Genomic DNA, 19,736 nt, shown 5'->3' with positions numbered 1-19,736 from the left:
TCGGACATAAGACAAAAATAAAGGAACAACTGCAAGATGAATAAAAAAAAAATAGAACATAAACGGGAGTGTGAGAATCATGTTACTATGCTGCAGTGTAGCAAGAAATGTGTCCCTATTTGCTTTCCTTACATCCAGTTGTGTTTGGTGTATTGGCATGCGGCAGTGTTGCCAAATCCGCGGAATTTAGGCTACTTTGGGAAAATGTTTGATTAACTATTGGGTTGGGTTTATTACACGGACCTGGCAACCCGAGGGGAAACAGACATTCCGAGGGGAACGGAATCGACTGCTACACCGGCAAATCCGTGGCCGGAACAGCAGAATATGAACGCTTGCGCAAAGTCTCTCGCTATGCGTTGAAAAACATAAACACTTAACATGGCTTAATGTATTAAGATGCTATTAAAATATCAAATTAAATATACAGTTTATTATTTTAATATGTATATAGTATTTTCCTCAAATACCGCAAAATGTTGCATAATGAACTAAGATGATAAGCTACATTATGTGTTTTATTTATAATGATTTTCTATTGGAGGAAAACGTTTAATGTACAATTTAACGCACTGCGTTCTGTACTCGTCTGCTTGCCTGTACGGAGCTGATCCTTTTAAAATCACTTAATGCATTTCATAATGCACGTTCATATTTGCTGGTCTGTATATACGTTGAGTCAACAACAAGACATATAGACTAGGCCTACTGAATTGTCTTTATCATCTTAGTCTGTTATTAGGCCACATTAAGCGTTTTGCTGTATGGGAGGACAACGTTTGCCCATTGTGTTCATAGCCATCTGCTTGCCTGTACATTAAATAATAACTATATATAGAATTTGGTATTTTAATTTAACTTAAACGTATATTTATACATTATGCCATATTAAGTGTTTGTTTTTTTCTAAAGGAGGAAAACGCTTAACGAAAGACTTTGTGCATTGCGTTCATATTCTGCTGTTCTGTGGCCACGGGTTTGCCGGTTTTGTCTTTTTCGTGCAGGACCCTGTACGTTATAGTAGTAGGCCTACTGATTTAGTTTTAATCGTTTAATCACCACCACAGCGTCTTGTCTCCATTGGCAACACGGACGATTTGTGTTGATTGCAAGTGACGTCACAGGTGGCGGAGAGTGCAAGTAGCGATTGCAAGTGACATTGTAATTTAGTTTATTTTTTCTTGTCTTCGCCACCTGGCTACTGTTGTAAAATGTTGAGAGATTCAAACAAAAAGTTATCAATAAATAGAACAAAATAAAAAAAAATAAAGACTGCAAGTGACGTGTGGATTGTGTTCACCAACAATGTTTTCTGGAAGTATTCCTGAGCCCATGTTGTGATTTCCATTACAGTAGCATTCCTGTATGTGATGCAGTGCCGTCTAAGGGCCCGAAGATCACAGGCATCCAGTATGGTTTTCCGGCCTTGACCCTTACGCACAGAGATTGTTCCAGATTCTCTGAATCTATGGATGATATTATGCACTGTAGATGATGATAACTTCAAACTCTTTGCAATTTTTCTCTGAGAAACTCCTTTCTGATATTGCTCCACTGTTTTTTGCCTTACAGCATTGGGGGAATTGGTGATCCTCTGCCCATCTTGACTTCTGAGAGACAATGCTACTCTGAGAGGCTCTTTTTATACCCAATCATGTTGCTAATTGACCTAATAAGTTGCAAATTGGTCCTCCAGCTGTTCCTTTTATGTTCATTTAATCTTTCCGGCCCCTTATTGCTACCTGTCCCAACTTTTTAGGAATGTGTAGCTCTCATGAAATCCAAATTGAGCCAATATTTGGCATGACATTTCAAAATGTCTCACTTTCAACATTTGATATGTTATCTATATTATATTGTGAATAAAATATAAGTTTATGAGATTTGTAAATTATTCCATTCCTCTTTTTACTCACAATTTGTACAGTGTCCCAACTTTTTTGGAATCCGATTTGTATTTAACCTGTATTCATAATCATAAGAAGAGGCATTCTGCTCTTTGACCCATTACTGTGGTAGAGAGTGGCCATGTCACCGCCCCATTACACGCACATGATAAAGAGCCCTGATGGACTGACTAACACATGAGTGTGAACAGCATATTCAGGAAGCAGCAGTCATAGTCATGGACACTGAAGGATCAAAGGTACTGTGTGTTTGAGTGTGAATGAGAGTTTTCTGGTTATTGTTTTTTTTTTTTTTTTTTTTTTACAGTACGGGTCTGATGCCAGACAAGTGGGGAATTTGTAAAGTGTGTGAAGTTAATATTTGTAAAAAATAAGATAAAAATGCTGTTGAAAAATTGCTTTACCAGCAGAAACATTCTATAAGTAAATTACTTCCAGTGACTTTGCCACAGTAGAAGTTTGTAATTTTAGTATAATTTCAGTTCCACCCAAGGTTTTTTTTTCTTTTTTTCATAACGTCACTTAATATTTGATGACCAAAGTGCCATTGTTAGTGGAAAGGCCATGACTGTGGTTATTGTAAATGACGTGTGAGCGATTAGACTAGCTGTGTATCTCTCTTCTGTTTCTGCATAAACTTCTTTAAAGGGGTCATATGATACTATTTCAAGTTTTCCTTTCTCTTTGGAGTGTTACAAGCTCTTGGTGCATGAAGAAGATCTGTAAAGTTGCAAAGAATAAAGTCTCAAACCCAAAGAGATATTCTTTATAAAAGTTGAGAGTCAACCACACCCCCCTAAAACGGCTCGTTCTAACACGCCCCCACATATCTACATCACAGTGTGGGAAGATTTGTATAACAACACTCAAATGTTAACGCAAAGTAAGAAGGCGTAAGTTTGATTCTCGCTGTTGCCGTTGGCGCCATGTTGTGGTGACGTTTTTTTTTTTTTCGTTTTGAAAGCAAAAATACTTTGTTTGGCCTTCCAAAAGAGGTCACAACTAGAAATCAGTGGTTAAGTTGTATTTACAACTTAACCAGAATAGTTTAACCCAAATATTTAGTGTGCAGCGCATTTTATGTTTCCTGATCCTGGGAGAATAGACTACAATGCCAGCTGTTCTGACTCCCAGTCTGTAATTACATTTACATATGTAAAGGATTTGCCACTGATGATTCAAACGTGAGTTTTGAGCAGTGTAGAGCAGCGGTTCTCAATTTCTGTCCTTGCATTCATGCACGCTGTGCAGACCGAGCTAGAATGGCAGACAAACATCACCAACCTTCCTTCCTGATATTGTAGTACTTTTAAAGTTTTCTCTGGTTAATGACACATGATGTAGCTCAGCGGTTCCCAATTCCAGTGCTCGCACACATATTTTGCATGTCTCACTTAGTTAACACACCCGATTTGGATGGCCAACTCGAGTTACGTGAATTAACTTTGTTCCAATCGATATGATCCCTACACCATGTTCATTGCTCCCTACTCCCTGAGCAGGGGTTTTCATCACTTCAAAACATGGACCAGAATTGGGAACTGCTGATGTAGCCTACTGTAGTAATGTTGTCTCTCGTATTCTGGTCTGTAAGCATAAATGCGTTCAGGGGCGTCGCTTTGGGTGGCGATTGCAGGGAGGGTGGGACGTTCGCTTTCAGTGCTATCAGGTTAATGTTATCGTTTTCAAAGATCTTCTATTGCACCTTTACCAAAAAGAGATGTGCAAAATATGCAGAGCTGGGGGTCGCAAGGACTGGAATTGAGAACCACTGGTGTAGAGTAGAGCTTGTTGTTTGTCGTTTCTCCAATCACAAATGCAGACATGGTTATGTGTTTACGTGGCAAAAAACACAGAATGAGTCATTATAATCCGTAATTATGTCCCCACTGGATGCAACAAATGGCTCATCTTTTAATGGGTTTTATTGTTTTTGTCTTGTCTCGCCAGTGTTCTGACCAGGACACGCATCACAGTATGACAAGGGACGTAACATTTCCATCACACACTTGAGGCATTCGGCCAATCACAAGGCAATGGATACCTGGCCAATTAGAGTACACATTACTTTTCAGACCTATGAGCTTTGTAAAAAAACAACACGTTTCAGAAAGGCGGGGCATAGAGGAGAAACAATAATGTACAATATGTGGAAAATAATGTGTTTTTTTAACCTTAAACCACATAAACACAATTACACCAAATATACAAAATAATTTTCTTTTAATCAACATAATATGACCGCTTTAACATTTAAACAGTCAAAATGTGCTTGTCATTGCTTTGTGCTAAAAGTTTCTTATTGTCAAAACATTAACTTGGCAACCACTGCCTCAATTAACAAGAATATGTAAGCATTCGTAGGACTATATAAGGCTCGATGCTGCCAAATTTCTGGATCATTTGTGCCTCAATAATGTTTTAAACTAAAGTTAAGGTATTCCAGTACGAAATAATGCCTTTGGGAATGCAGGATGCCCCCGCCACGTTCCAGCAAAGAGAATTGCAAGACTTATTTGGATGAAATTTAGATTTATTTGAACATCTGGTAACTGTAGCAGTGTTTGAATTCCTCTCTAATATTAAACCTTTGCATAATTGGCTTTGTGCATTTCATAATAAAGTTTATAATAGACACCTGGGGATTCTTCAGGAAGCCATTAAAACAGACAATGTCAGACATAGATTTTTCTTCAGGTTTATTGACAGAAATGGGCTTTGGGTGTTATGCAGATGAGAAATGATGCCGGTTCAGTTGACTTGCATTGTTGCCATATCTACACCAACTGTATGTGATCCATAGTGTTTGTTTGACACTATTTGAGGCCCAATGGTCTAGTTTTTGTTTGTATTGACTCACAATTTATAATTTACTTTTTTCCTTTCAAAGGATTTCTAGCATTTCAAATTCCAGATTTGTAAATGTTTTCAATATACAACTAACTAGAGTACTTCTTATTAGTTTTTCTTTCTTTTATAGAGTTTAAAAGTTGACCTGGAGAAACTGTTCACCAAGCAAGAGAGGATTGGGAAGGGGTCGTTTGGAGAGGTCTTTAAAGGCATTGACAATCACACGCAACAGAAGGTCGCTATAAAGATTATTGACCTGGAGGAGGCTGAAGATGAAGTGGAAGACATCCAACAGGAGATCACAGTCCTCAGCCAATGTGACAGCCCCTTCATCACTAAATACTATGGCTCTTATCTGAAGGTGAGGCCCATGTACTGCTTCCCTGAAGCAGTTTAATGTGTATCAGTCAGCTTATGATGACTTAAGTTGGATTTAAGATGTAAGCTGTATGGTATTTGGGGATAGCAGAGGTCCCAACTTGTTTTGGCTGATAATGTTTTCTTTGGGAGAAGTAGAGTTTATATATGTATCTTGAACATTGAGATGTACTTATAAAGTGAAAAAAAAGTGACGTGACATTCAGCCAAGTATGGTGACCCATACTCAGAATTTGTGCTCTGTATTTAACCCATCCGAAATGCACACACACAGAGCAGTGAACACACACACACACACACTGTGAGCACACACCCGGAGCAGTGGGCAGCCATTTATGCTGCGGCGCCCGGGGAGCAGTTGGGGGTTCGATGCCTTGCTCAAGGACACCTAAGTCGTTTTGTGATCTGATACCCTTCTCCTGAAGGGCTAGCATCTTGCAGAGCTCCAACTCCAATCCTAGTCAAACACATGAAGCAGCTAATCAAGGTGTTCATGATCACTTGAAAATAACATGCAGGTGTGTTGGAGCAGGGAAGTTCGCAGGAAGTCCTCCAAGAACAGGGTTGGCTACTCCTGATTTACAGCTAATGGGAACATCTGGATGGAGTGACATTCCCAGAAAATTGGTCATTTAGCTCTTAGGTCTTTAGGTCATTTTTAAATGACTGCAGCTTGTTAGACACCAAGACAATATTGACATAATAACTCAGTATCTCTTGCAGGACACAAAACTGTGGATCATCATGGAATATTTAGCAGGGGGGTCTGCTCTGGATTTGGTGAGAATTTGTATTTACTTAACTTTATTGTCTAGTACAGTCTATATTTAGGACAACCTGGAAAAGTTAAAAGTTTATAATTTAAAACAATATAAAAAAAGCATATTTCTGCAAGTTGCTGTTAAAGGTACAGGTTGTAGGACCTGCCACTAGAGGGCGCACGACCAAAACAATAACAAACGTGTGGTTTGATGATGCTAAGGAGCATCATCAATGGAATGATGGGATTTGTTGTCTTCTACCCACCCGCTCTTTGCCATCAATCAGATGATTACCACGTGTTCAACAAATATATACATTCGTGTACATTCAAACACAATAGTTTCACAATCGAGTTCAACGATTTGCGTGAGTAGATTACATACAAAGTCAATGCAAAGATCAGCATCTCTTTCTAGTTGAAGTTTGTCGCGAAGCTCTCTCCATCTAGAAAATGCAACACCGATATTGATCCTCAATCTTTCTCTCCTCTTGTCCCAAACTCTTCTTGGGTCATTTGGTTGGCCCGTACACTTACATATACGGGAGCTGTCCTTGTCGACAGAACCAGCGGCAGACGGTAAACAGCAATTATGTTCCATAAATAAGTAACACAATCCACCATAAAACGTGCAAGAAGAAGTAAATAAGGAACTGCTTGAAGCAAGCTAGTGGTTTGCTGGACGCTAGATATTACTTCCGCATTTGTCCACGACACTGTTGTCATGTGGTTTCTACATCAGTAAAGGCGGTAACAAAGGGTAACTAACATCATTGACAGGCGACTGCACTGCCCTGTGTCACTGTTTAGGATGGGAATTTTCTCATGATTTAAAAGTAGTTGAAAACATTAGAGATATTGTTAGTAATCAGCTGGCCAAAATATATAGTGTTTTTTTGATATTTTACTGCAAATATCTTAAGAATTGTACCTTTAAGCAATATTATATTTGTTAATTATGATACATTTTGTTTGTAGACTTTAAAGTTGCAAATCTCTTGGGCATTGGTGTTTAATATGTTTCCTGAAATTTTTGAAAATAGTCACAAAAAAAAAATAATAATAACAAAATTCAAATTAACACGATGTAACTACAAAAGAGTCAAGTTTCAAATAGGAAAAATATCAAAACTCTTTGATATTTTTTTTAAACAAGATGCTAACGGTCTAATCAGATTCAATGATCTATGCTAAGCTACAGCTAAAAGTGCTATTGCCAGACCCAGAGTTCGGCTGAATGGATTCAAAAATGGTAAAAACTCAGCTGTTTAACTCTAGGGCAGTTGGAAAATGAGCATAATTTCAAAACTGGAGTGTTCCTTAAAAAAAAGACTCCTGAAGTATAGCAATGTGTTTGTATAAGAAAAATATAAAGATTTACAAATGTTATGAACCATAATCTCTAGCTTCCGAGATGTGCGAGTGAGAGTGACATCCAGCGGATGACGTAGGCAAATGCAAAGATGAATTTAGAAGGACAGAGGAGAGAGCAAAACAAAACACTGGTTACAGATTAATTAGAAGTACAAAACGAGGGTTTGTAAAGGAAAATGTCTGAGGATTTCAATATAAGCCAAGAGGAGACTTCTTTGCTGAAAACAGAACTTGGTTCTCGCATGACTAGCCTATTCTCACTGGACTAATGCTACGCCTCCGTTCTATCATCCATTGGTATGCCACCCTGAATGCTCAAGATCGTGAAAGCTATAACTCTGATTGTATTCATCAAGAAGAAAGTCATATAGACCTAGGATGGCTTGAGGGTGAGTAAATCATGGGGTAATTTTCATTTTTGGGTGAACTAACCCTTTAAATCTACAGGAGCGAAAATGAGCAGCCCTGCTCTAGGAGGACTACAAATCATTTAGGCCACATCATTTAGAGTTGATGGGAGGAATTAGTGTAGTTATAGTCATGTAGTATATAACTATACTTATGTTTTTACAGAGGTTTAGAGCCCTACACCTTTAAGTTCCTCTAACAGGCTTGTCCTTTGCTCTACAGCTGGGACCTGGAGCTCTTGATGAGTCCCATATCGCCACCGTCCTCAGAGAGATCCTGAAAGGTCTGGATTACCTGCACTCCAAAAAGAAAATTCATAGAGATGTTAAAGGTACATGTTACATATTACCTACAGTTTTCTTCCACTGAAATCTATAAAAAAATCTCCAGCATTTCAAGATAGCACTTAGGTTCTGAAAAAGCTCAAATCATGATGTGATTTGCGTTTGTGTGTTTCTCTAGCCGCTAACGTCCTGTTGTCAGAGCAGGGTGATGTAAAGCTAGCTGATTTTGGTGTGGCCGGGCAGCTCACAGACACACAGATCAAGAGGAACACGTTTGTGGGCACTCCATTCTGGATGGCACCAGAGGTCATTAAACAGTCAGATTATGACTCAAAGGTCAGATCCATTCACTATGTAATGTACTTAACAAATTTTTAATCATAGCCTGGCATGGGTCAGTAGCTGGCCAACCAACCTGCTCTTCTACCTTCATGCAGACTTCAGTTCCAGGGGGTAGCTCTCCAGCTGGAGTGTTGGCTATGTCTTATTTAGCCACTCTTTTCCGTACTTTGTATGCCTTTGATAGGCCTTTTGATCTTTAGGAAACACCAAGCTCCATTTAAAGTTATTATCCAGAGTCTTTATATAATTATTTATCAACAAGGGCAACAACATTTGTGTAGCACATTGCACATTTTAGCACAAGTAGAATAGGTCACTTAGGTGTGTGTGTTTTGCAGGCAGATATCTGGTCATTGGGCATTACTGCAATCGAGCTAGCAAAAGGAGAGCCACCCCACTCTGATCTTCACCCCATGAAGGTGTTATTTCTCATCCCTAAGGAAAACTCACCCACACTGGATGGAAACCACAACAAAGCTCTCAAAGAATTTGTAGATGCCTGTCTCAATAAAGACCCCAACTTTGTAAGTGCTGCTTGCATGTTTATAGGGATTTACAGGTTCCAGGTGTGCTGATTTAGACCTGGAGCTACATTTTGCTAGAAGGTAGTCTCTTCAGGAGCAGGACTGAACAACACTGATAAAGCAGGGTTTCTCAAATCCAGCCCTGTAGGTCAAACCCTAAACCAGGGGTCTCCAAACTCTGTCTTGGAGGGCCGTTGTTCTGCAAAGTTTAGCTCCAACTTTCCTCAACACACCTGCCTGGAAGTTTCTAGCATGCCTAGTAAGACCTTGATTAGAGGGTTCAGATGTGTTTAATTAGGGTTGGAGCTAAACTCTGCAGGACACCAGCCCTCCAAAGCCAAGTTTGGAGACCCCTGCCCTAGACAAACTCACCTACCTGTAATGTCAGAAGACCTCGATTGGCTTTGCTCGGGTGTCTTTGATAAGGGTTGTAGCTAAACTCTTCAGAGCAGTGGCCTGCCAAGCTGGATTTGAGTAACTCTGCAAAATAGTCTTTGGATTTTTGTATGTATAGCGGTGGTGGACTGCTTTGACCCTCGACTGGCTCTTGGGGGCCACAGCTGCCCACCCCTGATGTATATAGTAATGTATAATCAAAAGACAATGTCTGTATTGTCTCTGCCAGAGGCCAACAGCTAAAGAGCTTTTGAAACACAAATTTATAATTCGATATGCCAAGAAGCCATCATTCCTGGTGGATCTTATCGACAAGTACAGGAGATGGAAAGAAAAACAGGCCCGCAATGAGTCAAGCTCTGATTCTGAATCGTAAGAATCGTAAAAAAAACATTGGCACATTTAGTTATATTAATAATGTAATTAATTATTCACTGAGAAAATATTGTGTGTATGTGTCTTCAGAGATGATGGTGAAGCATCTGGAGAGTCTGTGGCTGATGACTGGATCTTTGGCACTGTCATAGGACATAAGCCCACAGTGAATCAGAATGGAGTCGTAATAAAAGAAGAACCACACAAAGAGGTGACATATGCCATTGTACAAAAATATCAAAGCAGATCATTTTTGTTTGTAAGACAGCCTCAAGAACAATTAACAAGAAAAATATGTTCATTGGGTTTGGAATGATAAACAAAAAATAAGTGGTTTTTGGATGTTAGTGGCTCATCCTTCCGTCTATTCTCTTGCTGCTTATCCAGGATTAGGTCACAATGGCAGCAGGCCAAGTAGAGCCCCCAATATATCATTTTCCTTCCACAGCTCCGCCTGGGGGATACCATGACATTTCCAAGCCTTCCAACATGGAGGTCTCCCCAGGCTCTATTCTCATTTGGACATGCCTGGAACACCTTTATTGGGAGACATCCACATCAACTGGTTTATAGAAAGAGACAGCTCTACAATGAATGTCTCCGGGATGTGATATCTGCGATCTCATTCTTCTGGTCATTACCCAAATGCCATTACCATAGTTAAGGGTCAGAACATAGATTGACTGGTAAATCAAGAGCTTCACTTTTTGGCTTAACTCCCGCAACGGTCTTGTACAACAACTGCATTATTGTCGGCACTGAAATGCTCCACCTTTAAATCTAACGATCTTAACTGCCCTCAGGAGAAAATCACTCCCTAACCAAAGTGGGAAAACCTTTTTCCAACTGGGAACCACATCCTCAGATTTTTGGAGGTGCTGACCCTCATCCTCCCTGCATCCACTCGGTTGCAAACTGCACACCCTTCACTCCCGGTTGTGCTTTGAGATCCTGTCCTTGAAAATCACAAAGAGGATCAGGGCAAAGGACTGTCCTGATGGAGTTTATCAGTCACTGGGAACTAGCTTGGTGGATAATGTTGATAGTTAAAGAGATAGTTCACCCAAAAATGAAAATCCTGTCATTAATTACTCACCCTCATGTTGTTCCAAACCCATTAGACCTTTGTTCATCTTTAGAACACAAATTAAGATATTTTTGATGAAATCTGACAACTTTCTGACCCTGCATTGACAGCAATGCAACTTAAACGTTCAAGGCCAAGAAAAGGTAGTAAGGACATTGTTAAAATAGTCCATGTGACATCAGTGATTCAACCATAATGTTACGAAGCTACAAGAATACCCCAGGCACCCGCTCATTTCGGATCAACCTGCGCATCACTGTTGCCTATGGAGGGTCAAATTCAGAAAGCTCTCAGATTTCATCAAGAATATCCTAATTTGTGTTCCGAAAATAAACTAAGGACTTACAGGTTTGGAATAACATGAGGGTGAGTAATTAATGACAGCAATTTTCATTTCTGGGTGAAATATAATTTTTAAATGTGTTGACTACTCTTGTTCCAAAAAAGCAGAAAAAAAATAGTGCGAGGGAAAGTTTATTTGAGCACAGATATTCAAACATGTACTGTGTACATCAGATCTGCACGTCAAGTCAAGTCACCTTTATTTATAAAGCACTTTAAACAAAATACATTGCGTCAAAGCAACTGAACAACATTCATTAGGAAACAGTGTGTCAATAATGCAAAATGACAGTTGAAGGCAGTTCATCATTGAATTCGGTGATGTCATCTCAGTTCAGTTTAAATAGTGTCTGTGCAATCATTTGCAATCAAGTCAACAATATCGCTGTAAATGAAGTGACCCCAACTAAGCAAGCCAGAGGCGACAGCGGCAAGGAACCAAAATGCCACTGGTGATAGAATGGAGAAAAATCCTTGGGAGAAACCAGGCTCAGTTGGGGGGCCAGTTCTCCTCTGACCAGACGAAACCAGCAGTTCAATTCCAGGCTGCAGGAAAGTCAGATTGTGCAGAAGAATCATCTGTTTCCTGTGGTCTTGTCCTGGTGGTCCTCTGAAACAAGGTCTTTACAGGGGATCTGTAACTGGGGCTCTAGTTGTCCTGGTCTCCGCTGTCTTTCAGGGATGTAGAGGTCCTTTCTAGGTGCTGATCCACCATCTGATCTGGATACAGACTGGATCTGGTGGCTAAGGTGACCTCGGAATAAGAGAGAAACAGACTAATATTAGCGTAGATGCCATTCTTCTAATGATGTAGCAAGTACATCGGGTGTTATTGGAAGTGTTCCCGGTTCCGGTTTACCTAATTAATGCAGCCTAAAAATCCCTTAACGGATTTGGATATAAGAAGCATATTAGTGTGTTATGTGTAAGTCAGGTTAAAGAGATGGGTCTTTAATCTCGACTTAAACTGCAAGAGTGTGTCTGCCTCCCGAACAATGTTAGGTAAGTTATTCCAGAGTTTAGGCGCCAAATAGGAAAAGGATCTGCCGCCCGCAGTTGATCTTGATATTCTAGGTATTATCAAATTGCCTGAGTTTTGAGAATGCAGCGGACGTGGAGGATTATAATGTAACAAGAGCTCATTCAAATACTGAGGTGCTAAACCATTCAGGGCCTGGTTCCCCGATAACGCTCACTCTTAGCGCGCTAAGAAGACCTCGAAAGATACATCTTACCAAAGTTGTTTATGTTCCTAAGTGTGTTCCCCAAAGTCCCCCCTAAGGAAGCTTCTTAGCACGCTGCCTCTTACGTCCGACGTTACAAAGGCACTGTCCCAAGTGAAGGTGCTGAATTAGTTGGCATCGATTGCTAAGGAATCGATTTTCCACTTCACTCAAGGGTGCAATACAGCGTTAAGAAAGACAACACGTTCTATGTAAATGAAACATACCTCAAATTATTACAGTAACATTTATTTAAACATAGTTTAAGTTATTAGTAGAATATAGACTATAAATTAAATTATCAAATTTTCAGTAGACCTAATATGTTCACACGATATGTTGTGACGGTTAGACAAACCGGGTATCCCTCGCGTTATCATCCACCCTCCTTATTCCGTTCTGCCACTTGTGCCGCTTCTTGACATGGGTTTAATGACTTATAAAAATTATATAATACACTTTTATATTAATGGTAAGGTACTTTACAATCAGAATTGATTGGCAAGCAGCTGCAGTTACTTCTGTTTAATGCGGTATTGATTGCCATTGGTTATTGTTTTCAATAAAACCTATGTTACAACCTATCTACAACGAACAGAGAGAGAGAGTTAGATACAGAATATGGTGGGGAAGCAACATAAATAAAAGGGCACCAAGATTCTCTACAGAGGTCCAGGTCAGAGATCACACCCCTATGGTCCACTATAGCCTGCACGTTTATGGCCGCGTATCCTTTTCACGATAAGTAGCCTACGCCTGATCAATCACTGATGAATTGGCAATAGGGATGAGTGTGCCATCCACCAGGATGTAATCCCAGATATGGCGCAGAAGGCCATTGGTGACAGTGTGGACGCACCTCCACACCGAGGTTGTGATTAGGCCGTAGCCCTCTCCCACGACCTGGATGAATCTCTCTGTAGCAAAAAAAAAAAAAAAGTAGCGCTGCAAGCTGCTGGACTTCAGGGCTTAAAGCACAATTCCGCCGCGTAAGCCTGGCAAGCGCAGGTCTGAGAAGGTCCAGCAGCTCCATAATGAGCTGTCTTGGGAGGCGCCACATCAGGCAAAATGTCAAAAGGGCTTAAGTTTTGCCGGAAATTTTTTTTGACATGGACTAAATGGCTCCGCGTCCGGCTCCGTCTTTGATTCAATACAAGGACACGTTGGATCGCTGCCATAGTTGGTCGCTTACTGGACACCACCATGCTTACCCATTTATAGATCTTAGCCATTTAGAGCCAAATTGTTTGCCAGATTTTAATTATCAAAAGTGATTGCCAATTCACTTTAATTACATTACGAAAAAGCCTAGGCTAATTACCACCATATAAGTTCTAATACCACATAAAGTCAACTTCATAAATAGGCCTGTATCCATTGCGAACATAATTTATTATGAGTCTTAAACTGTCCATAACATAAAATCATTGTTGAGCCACAACATTGTCAAAATACCATAGTTTGACTTGTACTCTGCTGCGCTGATTTCTAAAGACTGCTGTAAAATAGTGTCTTGAGCTCAAACAACGCTAAGAGAGAGCTTACGATTGGTCCAGACCAACCTTATGAAAGTGTGACTTACAGAAGATATACTTAGCGTACGAACGTGTCGGGAATTGTGCCATAAGGTTAAGAGAGAGGTTAAGGAATAGGTTAAGAACTACTTAGCGATAAGAACATTTTGGGGAACCGGGCCCAGGACTTTATAAGAAGTAAGCAATATTTTAAAATCTATACAATGTTTGATAGGGAGCCAGTGCAGTGTTGACAGGACCGGGCTAATATGGTCATACTTCTTGGTTCTAGTAAGAACTCTTGCTGCTGCATTTTGAACTATCTGTAGTTTGTTTACTAAGCATGCAGAACAACCACCCAATAAAGCATTACAATAATCTAACCTTGAGGTCATAGATGCATGGATTAACATTTCTGCATTTGACATTGAGAGCATAGGCCGTAATTTAGATATATTTTTGAGATGGAAAAATGCCGTTTTAAAAAAATGCTAGAAACGTGGCTTTCTAAGGAAAGATTGCTATCAAATAGCACACCGAGGTTCCTAACTGATGACGAAGAATTGACAGAGCAGCCATCAAGTCTTAGACAGTGTTCTAGGTTATTACATGCAGAGTTTTTAGGTCCTATAAATTAACACCTCTGTTTTTTTTTCAGAATTTAGCAGTAAGAAATTACTCGTCATCCAGTTTTTTATATCGACTATGCATTCCATTAGTTTTTCAAATTGGTGTGTTTCACTGGGCCGTAAAGAAATATAGAGCTGAGTATCATCAGCATAACAGTGAAAGCTAACACCATGTTTCCTGATGATATCTCCCAAGGGTAACATGTAAAGCGTAAAGAGTAGCGGCCCTAGTATTGAGCCTTGAGGTACTCCATACTGCACTTGTGATCGATATGATACATCTTCATTCACTGCTACGAACTGATGGCGGTCATATAAGTATGATTTAACCATGCTAATGCACTACAATTAATGCCAACAAAGTGTTCTAGTCTATGCAAAAGAATGTCGTGGTCAATAGTCTCAAACGGAGCACTAAGATCCAATAGCACTAACAGAGAGATACAACCACGATCAGATGATAAGAGCAGGTCATTTGTAACTCTAAGGAGAGCAGTCTCAGTACTATGATACGGTCTAAATCCTGACTGGAAATCCTCACAGATACCATTTTTCTTTAAGAAGGAATATAAGTGTGAGGAAACTACCTTTTCTAGTATCTTGGACAGAAAAGGGAGATTCGATATCGGTCTATAATTAACTAGTTCTTTGGGGTCAAGTTGTGGTTTTTTGATGAGAGGCTTAATAACAGCCAGTTTTAAGGTTTTGGGGACATATCCTAATGACAATGAGGAATTAATAATAGTCAGAAGAGGATCTATGACTTCTGGAAGCACCTCTTTTAGGAGCTTAGATGGAATAGGGTCTAACATGCATGTTGTTGGTTTAGATGATTTAACAAGTTTATACAATTCTTCCTCTCCTATAGTAGAGAATGAGAGAGAGAGAACTGTTCCTCAGGGGGTCTATAGTGCACTGTCTGATGCGATACTGTAGCTGAATGGTTACAATTTTATCTCTAATAGTATCGATTTTAGAAGTAAAGTAGTTCATAAAGTCATTACTGCTGTGATGTTGGGAAATGTCAACACTTGTTGATGCTTTATTTTTAGTTAATTTAGCCACTGTATTGAATAAATACCTGGGGTTATGTTTGTTTTCTTCTAAAAGAGAAGAAAAGTAATTGGATCTAGCCGTTTTTAATGCTTCTCTGTAGGATAGGTTGCTTTCCCGCCAAGCAATATGAAATACCTCTATGATATGCTAAGGAATTCGGATACATCAGGAAGGTCTTTTGTGGTAGAAGTGATGGTTCTTCCATACTTGTAACAAGAAGTAGAATTTACAATTTTGGCTATATGAAGTTTGCACAAAACTAAATAATGATCTGAGATATCATCACTTGGCTGCATAATTTCAACACCATCAACATCAATTCCATGTGACAGTATTAAATCTAGAGTATGATTTTGACAATGAGTAGGTCCTGAGACGTGTTATCTAACCCCAATAGAGTTCAGAATGTCTATAAATGCTGATCCCCACGAATCTTTTTCATTATCAACATGGATATTAAAATCACCAACTATTAAAACTTTATCTGCAGCCAGAACTAACTCGGATGTAAAATCAGCAAACTCTTTAATAAAGTCTGTATGGTGCCCTGTATACAGTAGCCAGTACAAACATCACAGGAAGAACAAACGTCTGCCTTTCTCTCATTGTTTAGGTGCCAGAGACTACAAAGAAGCCTCCGCCCAAGAGCAAAGAGTCTAAGTCCTCTATTATTTTACCATTGTTTGCAGAGGTAAGAATTTAATCCAGATTAACCTTCCAATTTACGTATAATGTATTTGCTGATGTTTACCTTGAGTGGAACTTGATCAGGCAAATGAATGTCAGTGCATAATGAACTAACAATGCTGTATGTATTTTTACGTTTGTTCTTCTGTCAGCTGAAGCAGAAGCAAGGTGTTTATAAGCCGGCGGTGTTAGAGGAGCTGAAGCAGGCCATGCTCCTGGCTGAAGAGACATGTCCCGAAATCACTGACTCAATGGTGACAAGGGTGGTACAGAGATTAAAGAGGTATTTGCAGCACCCTGCCTTCACTGCCCAATACGTGTAAGTTGGTGAGAGTCTGATGTGTTTTCTGCCTCACAGGTTTTCCTCTCAACACTGACTGACTCTCAATGCCTCTGCATAAAGACTCTTTCTTCTGTGGGTTTCTATCTCAAGGGGTCTGTGTATATCAATACTTTTTTTTTTTTTTTTAAACAGAGCTGTAATTTGTGTAATAATTAATCACTTTTGTGATTTACAGTATTGACACAATTGTCCTTTTGCTAGCATTGCTCTTAAAGATGTTTGAAAAAAAGACTGTGATATTAAAATCACTTTTTTTGCCCTTTAACATATTTATAATTCTTTAATGTTGATTTATTTTATACCGTATCTGTACAAGTTTGCCTACTAATTCTATTCTATGCTGTGGCTAGTCTCAGCTTAGAGGGCTTTTTTTTTGTGTGTGTTTCTTGCTTATTTTATCTTTATTTTAGCACCATGCTTAACATGCTCATGAAGATTAATTTAGGAAGAGAGCCATGGTTTTCATTTTTATGGTCAGTTTTTTCCTATAGGAACATTTAACTCATTTATGATTATTAGAGTACAGCAAACTAATTGAATTTTAAAGCTGAAGTGTAATATTTAAAACACTAGCAATTAGAATAGCATAATAACAAAAATATAGGTTTGAAAAAATCTCCTTAATAGTTGATTCTGTACAAAGCAGAACAGGAGATAGTTTCAACATCAAAAAAAAACCTTGCACTCATTTATTCATTTACTGCTTGTTATATATATATATGTATATATATATATGTATATGTATATATATATATGTATATGTATATATATATATGTATATGTATATATATATATATACTAACACTAGCTTTCTCTATTCTTTTTCAGTTTTCTTTTTATTTACTATAAAATAAAAAATAAAAAAATCTTGCTACGTGTACTACGTCAAGCTAACTGAGACTTGTTATAGCACTTGCATATCATTGCTCTTTTGTTGATTTTGATTGCTTCCATTGTCCTCATCTGTAAGACGCTTTGGATAAAACCATCTGCTAAATGAATAAATGTAAAAAATACACTTGAGCTTTGAATGATCTCATTCTGTGTAAAATCCTTTATATAATTCATTTAGCTGTAAACCATTTTTGTTGTCCTTCATGTATCTGCAATGATTCAGTTTTACAGCACGTCTGATTGCACCTGGATGATAACAGCATTTTAAGACTATGGGATTGTAGGACTATAAATCTGTGCTAAAGTTCAATCCAGACTAATGTACAACTCTTGAGTGTTCACTGCCATCACCCTTTTCAGACACAACTGTAACGATCTAACAAATTCACACAATTTTAATTCTTACATCCAAAACAAGATCAAAATCTGTCACTCTATATACAGATATTACATACAATTTTATACACATATTACATAATTTTTTACACAAGAAAAATATACATAAAAATGTAAACTTTTGTATACAAAAAAATACCTTAGACAAATTAAAGACCAATAACAAAAGGTGACTAGATTTATCCTATGAGTTGTAAAAACAGTTCTACAGTACATTCAGTGAGTACAGGAATCAGTCAGCCATCTAAACGCAGAGTGCAAGCGACTTTTGTCTGGGGGTTTCTCTGTGCAGCAGACCTGCTGTCATTCACACAGTAGTAACACAGTAAAAACTTGGACTGCACACAACATTTCAGCTCGTTAGAGGAACAAAAATGCTTTTGCCACAACTGATGGACATTGATGGACAACTCTTTTGCACAAGTGACTGAAAAGTAATTTTGAACCTGTGGAACACAGTGCAGGTGAAAGTGAACAATGATTTGTCACCACAAATGAACTTTAAATGATTGACTTACTCAAGGATGCCTCCAAACGAACTAACGGCTCCAGTATGCCTGTGATCATTCTGCCACACAATGATCTCTTTCATGAAGCTGAGCAGAATGTGTGTAAATCATCATAAAACCATTATTACGCAAGCGGTTGCATTCAATATAATGTCAACTTGTACAAGAATGATTCAACTAATGATTCAATCTAAGTGGTTTTAAACCAGTTCAATGCCACAATTTATAACTGTTTTACAAATGATTCCATTCAGTGTGAAAATTATGTAACAGCAGTTTTATGAACTGTTCAGTTTATGCAAGAATGAACTTGATTTTTAAATTTTTTTAGAATGATCTTTTTTTAAAACCATTCTTGCGTAAACTGTCACTGGTCTTTCTTTAGAATTTACTAAATGTAATTACATAAGAATGGTTAATCATGAATGAGACCCATTCTTTTTTCTTTTCTGACTAGTGAGATTGGATTAGACTAAGTGCATAAGGGTCACGGCTGTGGTTTTACATCGTTCAGCGACCACTGACTTATTTTTTAATAGCTATCAAAAATACTGTTGCACATGATCACAGTCTCTTCATCCACAGATACACAACATCAATCAATACAAAATGATTAATCACGAGAATTTTGATAGCCATTAAAACTACCAAACAGTATGCCACTAAATGCATCGGTTCCAATACTTATCGGTTCCAATATTAATACTTAATATATAAGATAATCGTTCAGTGTCTAAAATCTACCAAAAACCTTGGTTTTACGGTCTTAAAATGAGAGAAAATTAAATCTGCAGGGAACATAGGTCCCACGTGGCATAAGGCTGACTGACGGTGACTAAAAATGGCTGAGTTTGAACCTGATACTTCTGTGGAAGTCTGGAGAAGAACCATCAGGTTGCACAAACCATTCTCCATAGAAATTGCACCAAATGTCCACAAAACAAACGCAGGGTTATTTCAGTTGAACTCAACTCTCCTGCCATTCATTCCTTCCATCTGCCAGCTCTACTGTACTCTGAAACCTTGCCGCCAAGGGCTCTTGTATTAGAAAGACCAAATAAGGTCCTAAACTGATTAAGCACCATGAAGAAGAACAAACATTTGAACCCATGTATTTGGCAAAATATCACCTCAAAGTGTCATTGTTGTGTTTACTCTTTGCAGAAAGAGTTCCATGTCAGTGTTTCTACAAGATTAGCGAAGTTGAGATCTTTGCCGAGAATCAAACATGAAAAACCGAGAATGAAAATGAGATCCAGCTGTTTGTCACCAAGACTGCTGGGAGTGAGCCGCACCTCAAGACTGGTTTGAGAGACTCTGCTGAGGAGATTATTGCTTTAATTAACCTTGTGATGTGAGTAGTCCAGGCCTGGTCCACTGAGCATGTGCAAAGACCCATCAATGAATCACACTGTTCAGTCATACAGATTTGTGTCCTGATTACAAGTCGTATGGTGG

At 38.7% G+C, this 19,736-nt stretch overlaps 1 protein-coding gene across 1 annotated transcript; it reads left to right on the top strand.

Moving 5' to 3' along the window:
- The first annotated feature begins 2,101 nt into the window (after positions 1 to 2,101).
- On the top strand, positions 2,102 to 16,561 carry LOC132094644 (serine/threonine-protein kinase 24-like). Its single transcript, XM_059499315.1, has 11 exons — positions 2,102 to 2,146; positions 4,888 to 5,118; positions 5,859 to 5,915; positions 7,900 to 8,008; positions 8,140 to 8,297; positions 8,642 to 8,827; positions 9,453 to 9,595; positions 9,689 to 9,809; positions 16,063 to 16,140; positions 16,289 to 16,419; positions 16,495 to 16,561. The coding sequence occupies exons 1-11, from the start codon at positions 2,126 to 2,128 to the stop codon at positions 16,511 to 16,513; spliced, it is 1,254 nt and encodes a 417-aa protein (XP_059355298.1). The 5' UTR covers positions 2,102 to 2,125; the 3' UTR covers positions 16,514 to 16,561.
- Positions 16,562 to 19,736: the final 3,175 nt, after the last annotated feature.

The sequence above is a fragment of the Carassius carassius genome, chromosome 19, assembly GCF_963082965.1.
Source record: "Carassius carassius chromosome 19, fCarCar2.1, whole genome shotgun sequence".
Classification (NCBI taxonomy): domain Eukaryota; kingdom Metazoa; phylum Chordata; class Actinopteri; order Cypriniformes; family Cyprinidae; genus Carassius; species Carassius carassius.
The sequence above is the reverse complement of the archived record's forward strand: the minus strand, read 5'-3'. Positions and strand labels throughout refer to the sequence as shown.

Bases quoted from the DNA above. Each gene is read 5' to 3' on its own strand.
- LOC132094644 (XM_059499315.1), top strand. From the start codon at position 2,126: ATGGACACTGAAGGATCAAAG. The intron at 5,119-5,858 runs GTGAGGCCCATG...TATCTCTTGCAG, and splicing joins ACTATGGCTCTTATCTGAAG to GACACAAAACTGTGGATCAT. The intron at 5,916-7,899 runs GTGAGAATTTGT...TTTGCTCTACAG, and splicing joins GGGGGTCTGCTCTGGATTTG to CTGGGACCTGGAGCTCTTGA.